This window comes from Acomys russatus, chromosome 27 (assembly GCF_903995435.1).
Source record: "Acomys russatus chromosome 27, mAcoRus1.1, whole genome shotgun sequence".
In the NCBI taxonomy this organism is placed as follows: Eukaryota; Metazoa; Chordata; class Mammalia; order Rodentia; family Muridae; genus Acomys; species Acomys russatus.
This window is the reverse complement of record NC_067163.1, coordinates 57378154-57398628: the sequence shown is the minus strand read 5'-3', so window position 1 is coordinate 57398628 and position 20475 is coordinate 57378154. Positions and strand designations below refer to the sequence as shown.

At 57.9% G+C, this 20475-nt stretch overlaps 2 protein-coding genes across 3 annotated transcripts; one reads left to right on the top strand and one right to left on the bottom strand.

The window, feature by feature from the left end:
- Positions 1-992: 992 nt before the first annotated feature.
- Ano8 (anoctamin 8) lies at positions 993-10034 on the bottom strand. The gene is made up of 17 exons (XM_051169754.1): positions 9784-10034; positions 8968-9078; positions 8714-8846; positions 8406-8544; positions 8240-8336; positions 7443-7559; positions 7237-7364; positions 6977-7138; positions 6532-6684; positions 6291-6417; positions 6139-6194; positions 5960-6034; positions 4474-5268; positions 3463-3654; positions 3241-3372; positions 3025-3135; positions 993-1529 (listed from the first exon to the last, which is right to left on the bottom strand). The coding sequence occupies exons 1-17, from the start codon at positions 9887-9889 to the stop codon at positions 993-995; spliced, it is 3171 nt and encodes a 1056-aa protein (XP_051025711.1). The 5' UTR covers positions 9890-10034.
- A 2834-nt stretch (positions 10035-12868) lies between these two features.
- On the top strand, positions 12869-16624 carry Gtpbp3 (GTP binding protein 3, mitochondrial). 2 transcript variants are annotated; one of them, XM_051169886.1, is made up of 9 exons: positions 12869-13071; positions 13270-13517; positions 13640-13726; positions 13956-14158; positions 14746-14818; positions 14917-15060; positions 15174-15339; positions 15886-16167; positions 16342-16624. In XM_051169886.1, the coding sequence occupies exons 1-9, from the start codon at positions 13019-13021 to the stop codon at positions 16565-16567; spliced, it is 1482 nt and encodes a 493-aa protein (XP_051025843.1). In that variant the 5' UTR covers positions 12869-13018; the 3' UTR covers positions 16568-16624. The 2 variants fall into 2 exon arrangements, with proteins under 2 accessions (XP_051025843.1, XP_051025842.1); XM_051169885.1 differs by lacking the exon at positions 12869-13071 and having other exon boundaries at positions 13187-13517.
- The last annotated feature ends 3851 nt before the right edge of the window (positions 16625-20475 follow it).

The window sequence follows — 20475 nt, the reverse complement described above, 5'->3', positions numbered from 1 at the left end:
TGAGGAGGCCACGCTGTCGTGGGGTGGGGGGAAGCTACCTGGACGGTGGAGTGGTTGTGCACCCTTAGCTGTGGCACGGTACACACTACAGGTGTGGGTTCTGAGGATCCCGCACACGGGCTGGACTCTGTGGTGAGGGCCAAAGGTGTCCATGTTCCCCAGGGGCTGTTATCGGCTGTAGCCCCACCTGCCCGGGCCTGCTCTGACCCGGGAGCATCTCATCAGCCTCAAATAGGCACCAGTGGCCATGCCTACCCACCATTGCTTGCCCGGCCTGAGCACCCCACAGCACTTCCTGTGCCCCGCCTCTGGTGGCCTCCCCTTTCAGACACAGCTGCCACCCTCAGGCCTCCCAGTGATTCCAACTACCTTCCCAAACTGCCTTTGCTGTGTCACTGGTGCATTACCTGGGGCGGAGCAGGCTGCTCCCTGTGCAGACTCTTGGTCCCCGGCACCCCAACGGGTTGCACCACCCGCGTGTCCCATCTAGCATGTGGGATGCTACATGCACACACATCTGAACCCAGGTCCCCTAGAGACCTCATCCTGGGGGAGGTGGGGTGCTCGGGCTCCCGCCACGGGTACCACAAGGTCCCTCCACTGCTCTGACCTCGAGCACTGTTGAAATAGACTTTTTATTGCATTTCTGCCGTTTTACAAAAATATGACAAAATAAATTAAAAACAAATAAATAACCGCCCATCCTGTGTACTTTTCTGTACTGTGAGGGGGGGGTCCGCTCGTGGCCCCCATCCTGGTCGAGGGAACGGCAGGAGCGCGGCGGGGCTAGTGGCGGGCTGCGGGCCAGCAGGCGGGCTGCGCGGGGCGCGCGGGGGCTTCCGCAGGGCCGGGGACGCGGGGCGGGTTGTCGCCGCAGCCCCAAGGCGCGTCCCAGCGCCAGCAGCCGGCGGGCGGCGAGGCGAGCCCTGCGGAGGGAGAGCGCGGTTCGCGGGGCCCCACGGCGCCCACGGCCCTCGCGAAGCGCGCCTGGGTTAAGGCCTGTGACCTGTGTCCTCCGGCCGGGGCTCCGACTCAGCGGCCGCGGGCTCGTCCCCGGCGCTCCTGTGCGCGCGCGCGCCGCCCCCGGGGGCCCCGTTGGCCGCGGGCTCGCGCGCCGCGAAGGCGAACAGCTTCCCGGGCCTCGGCGGGGACGGGCCGCGCTCCGGCGCCTTGAGGAAGCGCAGGCTGAGGAAGGCGGGCAGGCGCGTGTCGGCGGGCGAGCGCGGCGGCGGCGCGCACCCGGCGGGCGCGGGCGGCCGGGCCTGCAGCGGGATGATCTGCTTCAGCCGCAGCACCGGGCCGGGCGGCAGCAGCGCTCCGGGCCGTCGGGGCCGCTCGCCGCCCTTGGCCTTGGCCGCGCCGCGCTCCGCCGCGGGGTCGGGGCCCGGGGCCTCCGCGCGAGCCTCCTCGCGGCCGCCCGCGTCGCGCTCCCGCCGCGCCTGCTGCTCCGCGTGCCGCTGCCGCTCCTCCTCCTCGCGCCGTCGCCGCTGCTGCTGCTGGAAGCGCTGCTGCGCCTGCCGCTCGTGCCGCTGCAGGGAGGAGACACGCAGAGGCTGAGCGCCCGCCGCGGCCGGGGCCTGCCCTGGGCCCCGAACCCCTGACCTGGCCACCCGGTGCTGGAAGAACCCGGAGAAGCCAAAGAAACGCTGAGCCTGCTGCTCAGAGAGCACGGGATGTGGGCACTCCAGCCTTTTCAAAAGAATTGCCTTTTTCCCCTTTCCCCTTGCTTTGTGCTTTTGAGACAAGGCTTCACTGTGCAGCTCGAATTCAGAATCTTCGCGCCTCACCTTCCCCAGTGCTGGGATCACAGGCACGAGTCCGTCAATATAAAGTCATTAAAGTTCAGTTTGGAACTGACGAGGCCCAGCCTGCATCCCCCACTGAGGGAGTAGGGGCGTGGCTCCGGTAGAGAGACGCCCTAGAATCCTGGCTCCTGGTTGGCACACTGGCTTAGAAGGCGAGGCTCCTTGGCCCTTTGTGCTGTTTGCAGAGCAGTTTGGAGAGACAGACTGGCAAGCTGAAGAATGGCCCTTCCTGAGAGCTTGTGCCATCAAAATCTAGACAGCACCTATTGCACGAGCACAAGCTACAGTCACCCCTTAGGACCCACAAATGTGGCACAGCGGAGGCTCTGATTTCTTCTGCAGCGGCACCCTGCTTTCTATATGCTCACACCCTCCTGTGGACCCAGACGTGCCTGGAGAGACTGCTCAGTGGTTAAGAGCGCTGTTCTTGCAAAGGACCCCAGTTCACTGACCAGCACCCACATGTCGGCTCACAACTTCATTTCTGGGGATCAGACGCCCTCTACTGGACTTCCCGGGCACTGCATGCACATACTCACATGAGGCAAAACATAATACATAAAGTAAAATTAATCTAAAGAAGGAGGTCCCTGGACGAACCTCTGGGGAGTGCAGTTCACAGGTAGCAGTCCCAAGCCCGGCTGTACACAAGACCCATGAACAGCATACATAAAGAAATAAAAGCAACAAACCCCGCCTCCAACCCACTCCATCAAAAATAACGAAACCAAAGCAAGTGTGGTGGTATACGCCTGTCCTCAGAAAGCTGAGGCAGGTATTCCAGATGTGAGGCCACGATGGGCTATGTAGAAGTATAGCGCCTTCTCCAAATGCAGAAGAAAACGCAGCCAGTCTGTATTAGAGACACATTTGGCTTCGGTTTTTTTTGTTTGTTTGTTTTTGTTTTGAGAGAGCACAGCCTGGCCCTGAACTCCCTATGTAACTGAGGATGGCCTTGAACTCCTGACCCGCCTGTCCCCCCTCCCCACCCCCTTGGGCCTGAGATGATAGCCATGCCCCAGCACACACTACCCACGCCACTGAGGTTTCTGAATACTTTGTCCGTTGGTGGAATCTTGGGGGGGGGCGGGGTCTGAGCTGCTCCCTGTGCAGCCCGCGGGGTTTCTCTAAGGCCTTAGCCTTGATGTTACTCTCCTTTCCCCACCCCCACCCCTGCTGAACCGCATCACCCTGACCCCAGCTGACCCCAGCTCCATACCTTGAAGGCTTCCCGTCGCTGGTACTCCAGTTTGGCCATCTCCTCGGCCACCCAGCCCGGGATGTCAGGGATGGCTGCATGGATGAGGTACTTGACTAACAAAGCCAAGTGCTGTGGGAGGACACACAAGAGGGGGCGTGCAGGCTCAGTGATGCCTGGCCTCTCCACTCAGCCCCCCCACCGTTCCCGCCCCCTCCCCGGGGACCCCAGCCCCACCTCTAGCACCACCACAGACACGATGGCTGCCTCTGGGCTTAGCCAGGGGAACAGGCGCTGCAGCTGGCCACACTGGCCGATGAGGTAGCAGTTCACCAGGATGGCCAGTACGCCCATCGCCTCCATGACCTTCTGCAGGGGAGGCAGGAGGCTCAGAGAGACAGGCCCAACCAGAGACCAGCATGCCCTGCCATCCCCTCTGGGCCTCCCTGACTGGCCCACCTGCCACTGGCCAATGCTCTCCACACGCTGGCCGAAGGGCCGCTGTAGGCCTGTGCATAGCTTGAAGGCGTCGCTTCGGATCTCAATCAGGTTGTTGACAAGGGCGCACAGGGCGGCCAGTGGGAAGGCAGAGGAGAAGAGGACCACATAGCCGAACTGCACGAACATCTCTTGGTAGTCCTGGAATGTGTCCTGAGGACAGGGGTTCCCATGAGGTGTGGCACTGCCCCCCTTGATTCATCCCCATCTTCAGACTTACCCTGCACAGGGTCGAGGGACACTCTCACACAGCGGTCCCACTTTCACCCCGACCACTCCATCTGCAGACCGTGAGCCTGCCTCCACCATCACACGCGCTCCTGACTATGTGCTTGTTTCAGCTGGTTTGTTCCTTTGCTCGGTTTTCACAGGTGCAAATGTGTAAGCAGTGTGTGAGCTTGTGTGGAGGCCAGAGGTTAACTGTGGGTGTCGTTCCTCCAGCATTGTCCACTTTGTCTTTCTGAATAGGGGTTCACTGCACATGTGTGAACACCAGACTTTTGGTTGTATGTTCTCTCATTGTGCCACAGGAGCCCCCTGGGTTGAACTGAGGTGTCAGGCTCGGTGACAAGGGGCTTTATGCATTTAGCTAGCCCGCTAGCCCACTAGCCCAGTTTTTCTTTTCTTTTTACTTTTCTAAAGTTTGTTTTATGTATGTGTGCATTCCTGTGTGTTTGTGTGTGTGTGCGAGCACTCAGAGGCTGCTAGAAGGGAGTGCTGGATCCATTGGAGTAGGAGCTACAGACTTTTCTGAGTGGCCGATGTGGGTGCTGGGGATCTGGCATCCAATCCTCTGATAGCCTGGTGAGCTTCTTCACCTGGTGAGCCAGTGCTCCAATACCATTGACTTATTTTTGGCTTTTAGAGACAGAAACTCTCTATGTAGCCCTGGCTCTCTTGGAACTCACTATGTAGCCCAGGTTGGCCTCTGCCTCCAGGCGCCAGGGCGGCTGCGGGCTCCGCCCCTCTCACCTCATACTTCTTCATGCAGCTCTCCAGCTCTGCCTGGGTGAGCTGCGGCGAATGCTCCTCCTCTGGCGGGTCGATCCACGAGGACCTGTTGTGTCTCTTCTGTCTCCCAGTATCGTCGCCGGAGCCTGTGTCCGGGTCTCGGCCTCCATCAGGCCCCTGGTCGCGGCCCTCGCCGCCCGCCCGACGGAGCAAGACAGTCGGGGGCTCGGACCCGGGGCTACCCGGAGGCCCCTCCGGCTCATCATCTTCCTCGGCCAGCGTAAACACGCCAGGCTCCAGCCCCTTCTCCACCATTGTGGGGCTCCCCTCCTCCAGGAGGCCGTCGGGGCCCGGGCCTGGCCTGCGCCTCCCTGTGCCCCGCTCTGCAAAGCTGACCTTCTTGAGGCGCAGCCCGCAGTCCAAGAGGCCTCCTTCTTCGCCCTCGTCCTCGTCGTCCTCGTCATCCTCGTCATCCTCCTCGAACTCCTCCTCTTTGCCACCCCGAGGCCCTTCTGGGACCTCCCCACCTTCCCCAGCCGGCCTCTGCTCCACAGCAGCCTCTTCCTCCTCCTCAGGCGCCCCGCAGCCTCCGCCCAGACACCTGCGGCTCCCCGCTCCGCCCTCATCAGCCTGGGCTTCCAGGTGCCGTCGTGGGTCCGGGCGCAAAGGGTTCAGCAGGCCCAGCAAGGCTCGAGCCAGCTCCCCGATGGCGCGCAGGCCCAGCTCCCCGCGACCCAGCCTGCGGTACAGATGTGGCTGCAGCACCTCGCGCACGTTCTGCAGCAGCTGCCGAGTGATGAGCAGAGTGGCCAGCATCTGCGGTTGGAAAGAGGCCGCGTGGGGCGGACGGGGCCGGGCACCCCAGGCTCACATCCCGCAGACGCACACGCCCTTCCCGGTGCCTCCTGCCGCCCCTCGACAAGCCTGGACTCGAGGCCCCAATGCAACTGCCACACGCGGTTGTGCAATGCACAACACAGACAACCTGTGGACGGGCCAGAATTCTCAGAGCATCTATCTCCACCCTGCAGTGCCCTGGGCGCCTTGGTGGGTGGGCCTTCCTCAGCCTGGAGCAGAGCCCCCTTTTGCGCATGCGCCCTATGCTTGCCGTGCCCCACCCGCAGCACAGCCACGCTGCCCACACCGTGGGGAGGCTCGCCACCTGCCCGTACTTTGGCCCGGGCCGCTAGCAGGAGACCCCGGAGGGACAGGAGGAGCAGGCGGAACCGCAGGGCCGCGAGCGGGACCAGCGCCGCCCGCAACTGCCGCTCGAGGCTCTGGGTCAGGGACAGGAGTAGCAGGAGCTGTGGAGGGACCGACGGGACAGGTGGACGGACAGATGGGAAAGGGAAACGACAGGCAGAGAGAGGACGCACGGACAGACGGACAAAAAGGAGAGAAGGATGGAGGAGGGGAGGGAGGGGCTGGAGAGCCCTGGACCCCTTACGCGGGTCCGTCCCCAAGGGCCAGGGTGCTGCCCCTGGGGCGGCGGAGGACGGGCCCTCACCTCTTTCAGGCGGTCCATGTCTTTGAGGTAGAAGCCGATGTAGAACAGACTCAAGTAGGAGTTGACAAACTGGAACTGGGAGGCAGGCAGCCGGGGGTCATCCTGCAGCCCCGCCCTGCGGGTTCCCCAGCCCCCCTCCCACCCGCCTCTCCTCTTGGCGCATGCGCGTGCTCACTCACCAAGACCACTTTGATGATAAGATGCCTCTCGTAGGCGCTCTCTAGCCGGTAATTTTCTAGGGGCCGAGGAGGTGAGTGAGGGGCCACCCTGCCCCTGCCGAGGACTTTGGGGGATCCCCAAGATGGTGGGGGCCTCCCTTGCCAGCACATACCCATGTCGTTGAGCCACACGGCTAACTTCTTGTAGCCCTCGGCGCTCACACTGACCAGCAGGGCTAGCATGACTTTGGGCAGAAAGCGGACCAGGCGGGGCAGACCCTTGACGCTCAGGACCAGCTCCTATGAGGGTCAGGACAAGGTGTTGGGGATCAGCCGGGAGAAGCCGAGCCTGTGGCTCAGGGGTCACGGGAGGCGGAGCAGGGGGTAGGGGAAGGGCGGGAGTGTGGGGGTCACCTGCAGCTGGAAGCAACCAAGCATCAGTACAAAGACGCAGACAAGACAGGCCAGGCACAGTGGCAGGCTGACGAGCAGCTGGAAGAGCAATCGCTTCCAGGGCGGGTAGTAGAATTCCTCAGCCCGAGTGATGGGGCTGATGCGACGGACGCCCTAGCAACCAGCAGAAAGGACAGTGAGACCAGGGCCAATACCCACTTCCTGACCCTAGAAGCCCAATTTCCCTCGGCCCCATCTTTTTCTCTCACAAGAGACACTCCTCTATGCTCCCTTCTCAAACCTCAAATCCACCTTCCTCCCTTTACACCCGCAGCCTCCCTCCGCCCACACACTTCTCCGATGTTGCCTAACATGGCCTAGAGACCACTGCCCCCCAACACACACAAACGCCCTCCCCCCCCCCCCCCACACATCCTCTCCTTTACTGCCTCAGCCCCACACTGACCCTGAACTGGGGCCGTGGCTCTTCCACAGCCTCCCCGGGTGAGTCTAGGGTCCCCCACTTGTAGGCTAGCTCTGCCCCCCTCCGTTTCCACTCCTCCAAGAACAGTGTTGACCAGATCACGTTGAAGAGAGCGAAGACCACACAGGAAACATCACGGCTTGTCTGCAGGTGCCAGAGGAGAGCCAGGTCATTGACATAGGCAGTTTATAGAGGAAGGCCTTTGAGGCCACCCTCGGTGCTGGCCCAGAGCCCCCCAGTACCTGGTCCGACTCAGTGAATGTGTACAGCACGGAGCCAAAGACAGCAGGGTAAACCATGGCAGATGTGTAGAAGCCCAGCCAGGCAAAATACATGGCAATCTTCACCCCAAAGTACTCACAGATGTCATCTGTCAGGGGACAAGGGAGTCTGGGTCACCTCCAAGTGTCTCCTGGAACCTCGGCCCAACTCAGCCACAGAGCCATACCTAAAGGCTGGTTTTCACACACGGCCTGCACCCAGGACTTCATGAGACGATTCAGGATACGCTGCTCGTGGACCGGAAACACCTGCTGTACGATGCCTCGTGCAGCCAGTTCCGGAACTGCAGGAGCAGGAATAAGAGTGACCCCTGCCCCCTGCACCATATGACCAGCACGGGCAACCAACCTTGGCTGGAACCAAAGTCATCGGCTATTTTCCCCCCTGCTCTTAAGGCCATAGCAAGCTGAGATATGGCTCGGTTGGTAGAGCATATGAAGCCCAGGCTTCCATGCCCGGTATGGCATAAACGGAGTGTGGCAGGTAGCCCACTCACTCCGGAGATGAATTTGAGAAGGGCAGGGATGGCCAGAAGTCTATGTCGCCCAGGCTGGTCTTGAGCTAACAGACTGGAGCTGGAAGAGCACAGCCATGTCCCCACCGTGCCCATCAAGTGTATTTTAGAATCTAATCCCCATTTCTGGGCCTGAATGGCTAAGAAATGACGCAGGCTGGTGTCAAAAAGTGAATTGGGAGAACTGGTTTCCCAGTGGGCCTCACCACCCAGTCCATGGGTGCTGTCCGTGGTCCTGCCCGCACCTTCCCAGCGCATCGGTGGTAAAGCCTCACCTGGACCGCCTGCCCTAGGCTTGCCCCAGGTGCCCAGCGGGGGCCACACCCTCTGGGTTCATTGGGTGCGCAACTCTTTCCTAGCCTCTGATTGGTTACTTCAAGCCCCGCCCCCTTGCCCCAGACACGCCCAGCTCTCTGCAGGTGATTGGACAGCGGGTTTGCACTGCTCACTGATTGGCTGGTCCTCCAAGAAGCGCACGTTGTGTAGGGCCTCCCCCTGCTTGGCCCGTAGGTTCTGCAACCAGAAGCGGATGATGCTCTGCCGCTCCTGTGGAAAGACTGGTGTGAGCTGGGCACGAAGGTCGAAGGCGCAGGGACAGGGGCGCACGGCGGTCACCTGCGATGTGAGGAAGCGCAGCTCGCTCTCCACGTTCTCGTAGATGAAGTCCTCTTCGCAGGAGAAGCTGCGGGTACCCCCGCCGAACTCGGCCTTCACGGCCTTGCGCAGACCCAGCTCATCGGCCCCCCGGAGCAGGCTGCGGATGGGACAGGGCAGAGTGGGCTCAGCGTGGCACCTCGGCTCACCAAGCTAAGGACGATGCGAGAGCCACATCTTGGGACAAACGAATGGTCAGCATGGCCGGCCCTCAGAGGGGCAGGGAGCCAGGTGACAGAGGCAAAGGGATGCGGAGGCAGGGGACTCGCCTCTCGTATGTGGCGGTGACGAAGAAGGCATAGGCACGCGTGTGGCGGTGGTGGCGAACTTGCACGATCAGCTCCGGAATGCCCACCCGGATGTGATTCAGCAGCCACAGCAGCGTGTGGTCATCAGTGGTGTCTGCCGAGGGGCACAGGGGCCAATGGGTCTCGCCTCAAGGGTGCCCACTGGGGCCCCCTCCACATCTCGGCCGAGGCTGGCAAAGGCTGCATCTGGGCCCAGAGCAGGAAGGTGTGAATACCTGGGAAGGTCATCAGCACGTCGCAGTCCTCGGTGGGCACCGTCTTCATCCATGCCTTGTGGGACACCAGGTAACGGCCAGCCTGCAGTAGCCTCTTCCCGAAGAGTTTATCTATGGGGCAGCACAGAAAGCCGGACTGAGATCAGGCCCATCCGGGGACTGACTCAGCTCTCATGAGAGCTCTCCAGAGCTGGGCACCCTCAGCCTAGCCTTGCTCCGCGGTCTCCACCTCCCCTGCACCAGCCAGGCCCTTCCCCCAAGATTCCGCCATCGGAATCTTTACTCATGGTTGAGGCCCTGCTCCGCCTCCCAAACCACAATCCTGAGCCCACAAGCAGCCTTGAGCGCTTCTTGGTATGACAGCGCGGCGCGTGTCCTTAAAGCAGCCACACGAACAGAGTGCAGTCCTTACTCCCATTTCACAGGTCATCAGACTGAGGCTCAGAGACATACCCACGCGCTCAAGGTCACCCAGCCAAGGTGGGATTCGAACCCAAAACCATGGGAGTCCATACCGCCCTGCTTCCCTGTGCTGGGTGGGAGTCTCCAGATGGCCAGGCTCACACCAGCCAGGTTGGGGCCATCAGAGGGGCGTGTCCACGTCCCTGCACCCGGGACCCCCAGGTGCAGACGCAGCACCCCAACCTCGCGCTCTGCGCCGCAGCCGCAGCGCCACAAGGAGCGGCCTCGGGGCCACTCGCCAGGCTCCGGACGTGTGACCCCGATCGGCGACCCTCCCCTATCCCCCCTCCCCCGCCGCCGCACTCCCCGGGCGCACGCCGAGCACCATCCCGGTGCCACCCGCAGCTCACGTACCCAGGACTCCAGACGCAGGCGCCGCAGGTTCGCCCTCGGGAGGGGGCCTCTTGCCCCGCTCCCCCTCCAGGGTCGCGCCCCCGGCGCCCGAGGCCGCCTCGGCCATGGCGAGGACAGGGCAGGTCAGGGGCTGAGGGACGCCCGGGCGCCGGGGGGCCACGGGCTCATGGGGACCGGAGTGGCACCACCGAGCGCGCGAGAGGAGGAGACAAAGGCCTCGCTCGCCCGCCCGCCCGCGCCGCCTGCCGTCCCTGCGCTCCAATTGCTTGTCGTCCCCGCCCGAGCCAAACCTCGATTCTTCTCTCCAGCCGGGCGCGTCACTCTTGGTCCCTCAGTCCCTCCCGCCCGGCTCGTCTCCGCTTCCCGTCCCCGCCCGCGTTGTTTCCTGCGCTCCCTTCTCACCCGCCCCGTTGCCTCTCCCGTGCTTGTGCCCGCCCGCGCTGAGAAGGTGCCTCCTCCTCCTCCGCCCTCAGCCCTCCAGCCTCCGTCTATCCACCTGCGAAGCACAGCGGGGTGGAATCTGAGCTGGGGGCAGCGGGGAGGGAGGGCCTGGCCGGGTGGCATTCCCGAGAACTACACCTCAACTCCCACAACAGGAATGCGAGTAACCACAGACAGGTCCTTCCGGCCCCAGGGCCTTTGCATTCGCGGCTCAGCGGCCTAAAGCAAGCTTCCTGCCCTCTGCACCCACGTAACCCTTATTTTCTTTACACTGCAGCCTCCATAAAGGGCTAAGGACACACGTGCCAAGCGTGCCAAATAAACACGGTCCTGAGCCCGCAAAACTGCTCAGGGCATAGGTGCCAAGTGATTCATCCACTGGGTGGAGAGAGTTGCTTGGGCCCCTCACCAGTGCACGCGGCAGGCGCCGACACACAGACACACACACACACACGGATAAAATAGCACGCCTAAGGGCCGCAGAGACAGGCTTGGCCTGTGCAAGGCTTTGGAATCAGTCCCCGGTGCAAAGGATGAGGACCCGCAGGTGTGACCCCGCCCCGAGCTCCCAGCCCCGCACCGAGCAGACAGAAAGATCCGGATTCCAAAGCGATCCTCGACTACAGAGCAAGTTCATGCCACCCTGAGCTAATCGAGACCGCGGTTCCGAGGCCTTGCAGCTCTTCCCGAGGACAAGGGTTCGGTTCCCGCACCCACTCCTGCCTGTAACTTCAGCTCCTGGGGGTGCGACAACCTCTTCAGGCCTCTGAATACGCCAGACACAAAGCGTACACACCATAAATAAAAATAAAAAATGGATCTCAAAGAATATGCCCGCTAGGCCGGGCGGTGGTGGCGCCCACCTTTAATCCTAGCACTCGGGAGGCAGAGGCAGGTGGATTGCTGTGAGTTCAAAGCCAGCCTGGTCTACAAAGCGAGTCCAGGACAGCCAAGGCTACACAGGGAAACCTTGTCTTGGAAAAAAAAAAAGTATACGCCCACTAAATTAAATGTGCCTTTCCGACAGGCAGACTGTTACGTATGTTCTAACTCCTACGCGGGACACATCATGACACCCTGCTCGGCTGAAACTCGTGGTGTGAGGTAACCTTGGGTGGGGATTGACCCTGGCAAATTCCAGCTTGCTGCGAAACGCCCGACCGCGAAGCTAAGCCTCTGATCTCCCAACTTTTAAAACTCGTATTTGTTCTAGGGGCACGAGTGCCGTGGCGAGTGAGTGGAGGCCAGAGAACGTGAGGAACCCGATGCTCTCCTTCCTCCACGTGGGTCAGGGGAATTGAACTCATGTCGTCAGGATTGGCGGCAAGCGTTGCAACCCACAGCCCAGGTCCCCCCAACTTCTCACAGTCCTGAGTGGCCCACGCTGAAGGGCTGTGAGCCCAGGCTAGGCAGGGCTGCGAGCCCCAGGCTAGGCAGGGCTGCGAGCCCCAGGCTAGGCAGGGCTGTGAGCCCAGGCTAGGCAGGGCTGTGAGCCCAGGCTAGGCAGGGCTGCGAGCCCCAGGCTAGGCAGGGCTGTGAGCCCCAGGCTAGGCAGTGGCCCAGTTTGCTTCTCGGTGACCAGGATGTAATGGGCACCGGCCATTTGTAAGCTTGATAAGATGGAGCCGCGAGGGATGGACAGCGTCACTGTTCCTGTTCCACTGACTGAGAAAGTAGGGCAGCCGGGGACCTGAGGGGTTTGCGACTGCAGCCTGCCGGGCAGCTAACGAGCGCCCGCCCGCGCGGCCCAGAACCAGAGAATCGGCGGTGGAAGGCCCCGCCCGCCCGGAGCCTGGAACTCGAGCCTCCGCCTTCACCCCGCGAATCAGCGCTGTCCCGGGTTAACCCGACGGTAACCCGAGGCCCCAGGGAGCCTCCAGCACACGGCGGGCCCGCGGGTACCCGAGGGCCCCCCGAAAGGGCGGGCGGGAAGCCAGGGCTGGGCTGCAGCCGCCTGGAGGAGGGACGAGGGCTGGGATGGCGCCTGGCTACAGATGCTCGCCCATGGCAAAGCTGCGGCGGCGGGGGTGGCACAGGAGACACCCAAGAAGGGCCAGGAGGAAACTTCCCAGAAGTTTGGACCAGATCTTCCCTGGTCTAGGGCGTGGCTTTCCCCGGAACTTATCCTCTGCAGTCTTTAAGAGGCTTTGAACTTCCGGTCTCTGCGGAGTCGCTCAGTCTCGCACGCAGTCTTTCTGTCTCTGTCTGTCTGCTATCTATCTATCTAGTATCTATCTATCTATCTATCTATCTCTCATCTATCTATTATCTATCTATCTCCGTCTCCCTGTCGCACGCGCAGGAGTCAGAAGACAACTTGTACAAGAGTCGAGGGCTCCTTTATTAAGCGGGTCCCGGGGAATCGAACTCTGGACGTCAGGTTTGGCGGCAAGCGCCTTACCGCACACACATAGCTTCTTGACTCTTCTCAAGCCACGGAACGGACACGTGGAGGAGCGAGACGCGAGCCTCCGCTGCGACACAGCCTGCATCCTCTTCCACCGTCGTCTCGGATCCCTGCCGCCCCAGGAACCGAACACTTCGGTCTCATTTCCGCGGGGGACACGCTCGCGACGCGCACGCCCATACTTGGCCCTACTTCGTTTCTCTCGCGTCAGCCAATAAAAAAAAACCAAACTCTATAAATGTAGGGTGGGACTTCCTGTAGGCAACCCAATGGTAGTTGGGAGTCCCTGAGCGCACTGCCCATCACCCCCGCAAGGGGGCGGAACTTCCATACAGAACTTGAAGCCGCGCAGGAAGGTCGGGCAAGGTGCTGGCTGATTCGAAATCCATGTGGCGCGGGCTGAGCGCCCTGGCGACCCTGGCGGCGCGGACGCCTGGCAGGTGGGTGTGACAGCCCCGCTGTCATGGCGCGGGGCGCTGCTCTGAGCCCCAGACCCGCCCCCTGGGCCCCTTCCTCCGCCCAGAGCTGCGTGTCCTTCCCTGGCCATCGCCTGGCCGCAGCCCGCACACCTGGGCCATGCCGGGGACGACCATCCCGGCGTCCTGGATGCGCTTACTCCGTTCCTCTCGGGTCCCCAGGCTGTGCGCACGCCGGAGCAACGGTGCAGCGTCCTTGGCCCCCGGGAGCACCATCTTCGCGCTCAGCTCCGGCCAGGGCCGCTGTGCCATCGCCGTGATCCGCACCAGCGGCCCGGCCAGCGGGCTCGCGCTCCGCAGCCTCACGGCGCCCCGGGAGCCGCCTCCCGCCCGCAGCGCCTGCCTGCGCCTTCTCCGGCACCCGCGATCTCGGGAGCCGCTGGACCGCGCGCTCGTCCTCTGGTTCCCAGGTGAGGGGGCCCCGATCCAGGATCCCACAAGGCTCGAATCCTGGTATCAAGTGTCCCCCCCCCCCCCCCGGGAGTCGGCCTGGGGCGGGCCCATCGCCTGACTCTCCTCTTTGCCATGCAAGGCCCCCAGAGTTTCACCGGAGAGGATTGCATGGAGCTGCATGTTCACGGAGGTCCTGCGGTGGTCAGCGGTGTCCTGCAGGCCTTGGGTGAGGCTCTGGTGGGTGACACTGTTCCTGAAAAGACTGAAAGGTCTTGGGTGTCGTCTGCCCGGAGAACTAGTGAGCTTGCTGGGATTCTTTGCAGGAGCAGGGGGACCCTAAGTCAGTTGTGTCATCTCAAAACTCACCGGAGTTTGGTCTGTTGCGCTGCTGGCTATTGGCTGCCATTGGATAAGTCTCAAGGAGCTTACTTAGGTCATGTGATGCTTTCCTTCAGGTAGTGTGCCGGGACTGCGGCCAGCTGAGGCCGGGGAGTTCACCAGGAGGGCTTTTGCACACGGAAAGCTGAGCCTGACTGAGGTGGAGGGGCTGGCGGACCTGATCCACGCAGAAACTGAGGCCCAGCGGCGCCAGGCCCTGAGGCAGCTGGATGGGGAACTGGGCCAACTGTGCCGGGGCTGGGCGAAGACCCTCACCAAGGCAAGAGCTGCCTGCTCTCCCACCCGTGTGTTCTTTAGAGAAAGCTCTAGGCCTCTTGTTGATTCTGTTTTTTAGCGATTAAACTTTATTATACAACCCAACTAGCTTATACAAGAAGGAAAAAGGTTAAAGGGACAAAAGAGTGAACCTTCCGGTAGCCGTTCCACGGGACGGATCCTTAGGTGTCTCTCTAGCCAGCGTGCTGATCCAGCTTGTCTGCTGCTCCTGCACGCTCTCCCTGCAGCCGACTTTGTTATTCTCTCTTCCCCAACTCCTTCAGTCACGTGGGAAGGACCGGCTCCTTCTCCCGGTGAGGGTCCATTAGAAAGACAATAGTCCAGGTGGGGTTCCCAGATCTGTTTCCTGAATTCCAGACCCAGGATGGCTCCACTCAGTCTGTCACAAGGTATTCATGGGGTGCCCCAAGGGTAAAGCCTGCCAAGACTGCTCCCACCTGTGACAAAGCTTACTCCTTCCCACAGCCTCTGAAATGCCAGTGTGGTCACTTAGGTCAAGCTAGAGCTAGGACTTAGAGAGGACCACGAGCTCCCAGAAGCACCCCTGATATCCGCCCCCCTCCTTCCCAGGCCCTGGCCCACGTGGAGGCCTATATAGACTTCGGGGAGGATGACAGTTTGGAAGAGGGCGTGTTGGAGCAGGGTATGTCTGCTCTGGGAGGGGTGGAGGGAGGGCGGCTGAGGTGCCAGCCCCCCCTGACACCTTCCTGATTCCCTCACCACACCTTTTTTCTCTCACAGCCGACAGAGATGTCCGAGCCCTTGAGGTGGCCTTGAGTTCCCACCTACAGGATGCCAGGCGTGGGCAGAGGCTCCGCTCAGGGGCGCACGTTGTGGTCACTGGACCCCCCAATGCGGGCAAGAGCAGTCTGGTGAATCTTCTCAGTATGTGGGATTGGGGCACGCATAGGGCGGGGCTCCTGGGCAGGGGTGCAGTCTGAAATGGGAGCTCTTACCCCCACCCTACTATCCTTCATCACACTCTCCCTACCCTTCAGGCCGGAAACCTGTGTCCATCGTGTCCCCAGAGCCAGGGACCACCCGTGATGTGCTGGAGACTCCCGTGGACCTGGCTGGCTTCCCTGCCTTGCTGAGTGACACCGCTGGGCTGCGGGAAGGTGTGGGCGCCGTCGAGCAGGAGGGTGTGCGCAGGGCCCGCCAGAGGTGGGTGCAGGGCTAGGGACAAGGGGACTGGGAGCCTTTTCCTCCCTCCCTGTTGCGTCTATTTCATTACTCCCGAGAAACAAAAGGTTTTGAGCTCCCTTGAATTTAGGGAAAGAGGGGCCTTGGGAATTTGAGGTGCAAGCTTGGTCTACTCCCTTACTCTCCTCCCCCTCAGGCCAGCTCCCCCTTAGCTCCACCTTGTGAATTACAGACAACTCTTTTTCACCTAAAGCCCTCTGCTCTACCAGGCTCAAAGCTCTCCCCTTGGCCACGCCCCCAACCTTTCTGTCCCGCCCTTCCTTCCACCTGAGCCATGCCCCTCCAATCTCGCAGCGTCTCCCCCACCACCCCACCCCACCCCCATGAGCTGTGAGCGCTCTGCCCACCCCAATCCTGTCAAGTCAGGCCCCTGACTGACCTGCCAGGTCCCTGAGCCACCTGCTCTGCCCTGGCTTTTGCTCTGGGCCGCGCCCTGCATTGTCTGTCCCACCCTCAGCTTAGCACCCACAGTGCCTCCCTAGGCCCCACGACCTCCTTCCTCCCCAGGCTGGAGCAAGCTGACATCATCTTGGGGGTGCTGGATGCCTCCGACCTGGGCTCCCCGTCCAGCTGCAGCTTCCTGGACACTGTGGTGGCCCCACTGGCAGCGCAAAGCAACAAGAGCGGAGGGCAGCGCCTCCTGCTGCTGCTCAACAAATCTGACCTGCTGCCCACTAACGCCGGCCCGGCTATGGACCCCGCCCTACCTCCACACCAGCTACTGTCCTGTCGCACCGGAGCCGGGCTAGACAGCCTCCTGCAGGCCCTGAGGACCGAACTGGCTGCGGTGTGAGTCCCCTCGGCCACCTTCAGCCTCCCCAACCCACGTTCATGTGAAGGCAGCTGCTGGCTTTGGGCTCAGTCGGGCCTGTCCCTCAGCCTCAGTCTCTCTCTCTCTCAGCAAAAGGGGTTCAGAAGGTGTCTACACAGGCCGAGTGAGACACTGGGTCTTGTCTCCGGCAGGTGTGGGGACCCATCCACAGGACCTCCGCTCCTGACCCGGGCTAGGCACCATCACCACCTCCAGCGCTGCCTAGATGCCCTGGGCCACTTCCAGCTGGCCACAGACCTGGCTCTGGCGGCCGAGGCCCTGCGCCAGGCTCGCAGACACCTGAGCCACCTCATAGGTGGAGGGGGCACCGAGGAGATCCTAGACCTCATCTTCCAGGACTTCTGTGTGGGCAAGTGACGGCCAGAGCCTGGGACTTAGCCTCAGACTTCCCACAAGGTCCTGATGCAAGATGGCAGAGCCTGAAGAGGGCAGGAGAGAGCACTGGGGGGCTGTTCCCTCCACAGTGTGGAGAAAGACTGGGCAGGGACCCCAGGCCTGCTACTTCCCATCCCCACGCCACCCCCCATGTTGGGGGTCAGGCCTATATCACCATGCCAAGTGTTTGTATGTATGAAACTAGTGAGTGCTGGGTGCTGAGTCACACCCATGGCTTCACAGAGGGTTTGGTGTTGGCTTGGGTTTGTTTGTTTTGTTTTTTGAGACAGGGTTTCTCTGTGTAGCCCTGACTCTCCTGGAACTTACTCGGAAGACCAGACTGGCCTCGAACTCACAGAGATCCACCTGCCTCTGCCTCCCAAGTGCTGGGATTAAAGGTGTGTGCCACCACACGCGGCTCAGAGCCTTTATTTTTAAATTCCAAAGGAACATGAGGAGCTCCAGCGTGAGGTGATCCAGAAATGTTTGTTCACGAGGATCAGTGAGCCTTACCTTCCAGAACTTTGCCTATGTGTTTCTTCTATCTATGGCATCATGTATCGACCAAGTATATTTATTTATTTTTACTTCTGTAGTAAGTTTTGCTGACATTTCATGCACGTATCTAATGTGTCCTGATCTTGTCCTCCGCCTTATCTCTGTCCCCACCCCCACTCCTGCTAATTTTCTCAACTTGTCATGTCTGTTTTTTTTTTTTCTGACCAATAGTTAACACCATTAAAGAAAATGACCTCTCATGCCCCATCCACCCTCCCGTGCCCATCCCTACCCCCACCTATTGGCTCTGTTTTTTTTTTTTTTTAAGAAAGATTTTATTTATTTATTGTATATGAGTGCTCTATTTTGCATGTACACCTGTTATGCCAGAAAAGGGCATCAGATCACATCACAGATGGTTGTGAGCCACCATGTGGTTGCCGGGAATTGAACTCAGAACCTCTGGAAAAGCAGACAGTGCTCTTAATCGCTGAGCCATCTCTCCGGCCCAGATCTGTTTCTTAACAATTAAACTTTATTATACAACCCAACTATCTTCACAAGAGGAAAAAAAGGTTAAAGTGAAATGAGTGAACCTTCCGGTATCTGTTCCCCGGGACAGGTCCTTAGGCCTGCGAGTTGGTCCGGCCTGTTCCCTGATCCTCTTCCCGATCCACGTGTGCTCAAGCTCCAATGGTGTGTCCAAGGGCAAAGCCCGGCAAGACTGCTTTTACCTGTGACAAAGCTTACAATCCTTCCCACACATCCCCCTTCTCTTTTAAAAAAATAATTAAGAACTATATACGCCAATGTTCATATATTCAGAGTCATCAAGTATCAAATACATAACCAAGTCCTTTTATGTTTGTTAACCTGGGAGAAAGTATTCCACTATGTTACCAAAGAGAGTCCTTTTCCTTCATGAGAAATTGCAATTGTCAATCTATAAATGTGTTTTTAATTCTTAAACTAAAGCTTCTAATAACACTGTGGCTATGTAGTCTTCAGTCCCATCAGAGACCCAAGAAGGAAAATCTATCTAATAAAGGAAGCACTGGCGGGCAACTTCCAAGTTGCATAGGACAGAGAGAGCAGACCGCTTGGACAGTCACCGGATTCTCTCCTTCATTGGGGCAATCAGTCTTCAGCCTTATCGGCCCAAAACATCCAACAAACTGCTTTTTGAACCAGGAAATCCTGGTCCACCGCGTCTCTTCAAAGGTGGACAGTCAACTTTCCACCATCACTGTTGATCATTGCAGACAGTCAGCCTGTCACTAGCAGTAGAGATAACAGCAGTTTCTCAGTCCAGTGACCATTCTGTCACCCACGTCTCTTGATGCCCCCATCTTCAATGATGCAAACGGAGATGCGGCCAGGAGCAGATGTCTCTCTCTGTCAGGAAAGCCCTCATCGTTAAATGCCATATTCTGTGGATCTCTGAACAGTTTGAAGACCAACTCTGTCTATTACAGTTATCAATCTATTCCTTTGAAGACATATACAAGAAATTAAACAAGCCTGGTCTATGACAAAGTAAGTTAGTATCTAGTAAGATTTATAGGTAACTAAATACCAACTTTTATCCCCGATCTTCCTCAATAGATTATTAATAGTTAGTTTTCATATGACATTACCTTTTTGAATGAGTGACACATGAGTAATACATTAAATAAACATTGAACAAAATAATCTTAAATTTCTAACATATAATATTTTGTCAACATATAACATACAATACATAAAGCAAAAAATGAATAGCAATATCCAATCTAAGTTTTTATCAATGTGAAGCAAAAGTTGAATAGTCTTAAATTTCCATCAATCAAAAGTCTTAAATTTTCATCAATCTATAATACCAATATAAAATTTTTGAAGCTAGTAGATTCAATAATCTACCTTTTATTCTATAAACCTATATCCTCCCTCCCCCCACGCTTTTCCTTAATGTTAGATGGGATAGAAAGATAAGAGAGAAAAAAAGAAGAAAGAAATCCCCAAATGAAACTTTTATTAATTGTAACTAACCCCCTTAGGCAAAAATGAGCATTGGTAACCCACCAAAAACATCCATCCCACCTACTGGGAATGGGGGTGTCCTGTTCTCAAAATTACTTTATGTTGTTTAGGGGAAAAATGTTTTTGGGTACTCTAGAAAAAGAATATATTGACCAAGCACTGGAAAAGCTAGCTGATCTGTTTTTGTTCAGTCTTTTTGGGATCGATCCTTTTTGCTAGCCATTTTATTGTTAATATGCATGCGATTTCTAGAGGAAACAGTAGCGCCAGAGGCAGAAGTTCGATCTTCGTCATTGTCCTGTTTTTTGCTCTGAAAGTAAGCACACTTTTGAAATCATTAGTTAGGTATGTTAGTACATATATAATTTTTCAGGGAAATATCAGTTGAGGCACCTTCCTCGAGGTGCCAGAGGCATGCTATTGGGGGTAAATCACCCAGGCTGTCTGTTTCGTCTTCAGAGTTGTCCTGTTTTTTGCAAACAATACAGGGCTCTGCCTGCATGTACACCAGCAGGCCAGAAGAGGGCATTAGTTCTCCAAGCTGTATGAAAAAATGTCAAGTTGTAAGAACCAGGTAGCTCTTAAGACTCACTTGCTATATGGTCAGATCTAATCTTTATAAGTTTGATTGGTAACCATATTTTTTCACTCCCTGTGGAAACATGTATATTCATGACCCCATCTCAAAACTATTGCAGGTTTCCATTTCATGCTCGACAAATCTTTGTAGAATATTGGTTGTCCCAGCTCCTCGGATTTTTCTGTCACCCAATGTCCCTCCACAGCTGACATCCCTTCATCATTAACATTAAGAAAATTTAGAGTCAACAAAGCATTATTTAATCGGTCCCTGGGTGTCTTTACCCTTCTCTTTTGTTTAATAAGCATTTCTTTTAAGGTACGATTAGCTCTTTCCACAACTGCTTGTCCTGTGGGGTTGTGAGGTATACCAGTAACATGTTTTATATTATAATATATAAAGAAGTTTTTCATCTTAAGGGACACATATGCAGGAGCATTGTCAGTCTTAATTTGTGCAGATATTCCCATAAATGCCATTATTTCCAGTAAATGAGTAATCACACAGTCAGCCCTTTCAGACTTAAGGCAGTTGCTCATTGAAAACCTGAATATGTATCAATGGTATGATGCACATACCTCATTTTCCCAAATTCTGCAAAATGAAACACATCCATCTGCCAAATTTCATTTCTTTTGTTATCTCTAGGCTTAATTCCAGCAGGTAATGGTAGTTGACTATATAAGGAACATGTAGGACACTTATTAATTATTTCTCTGGCTTGTTCCCAAGTGATAGAGAATCTTTTCTTCAGCCCCTTACCATTGACATGATGTTTTTCATGAAAATTTGA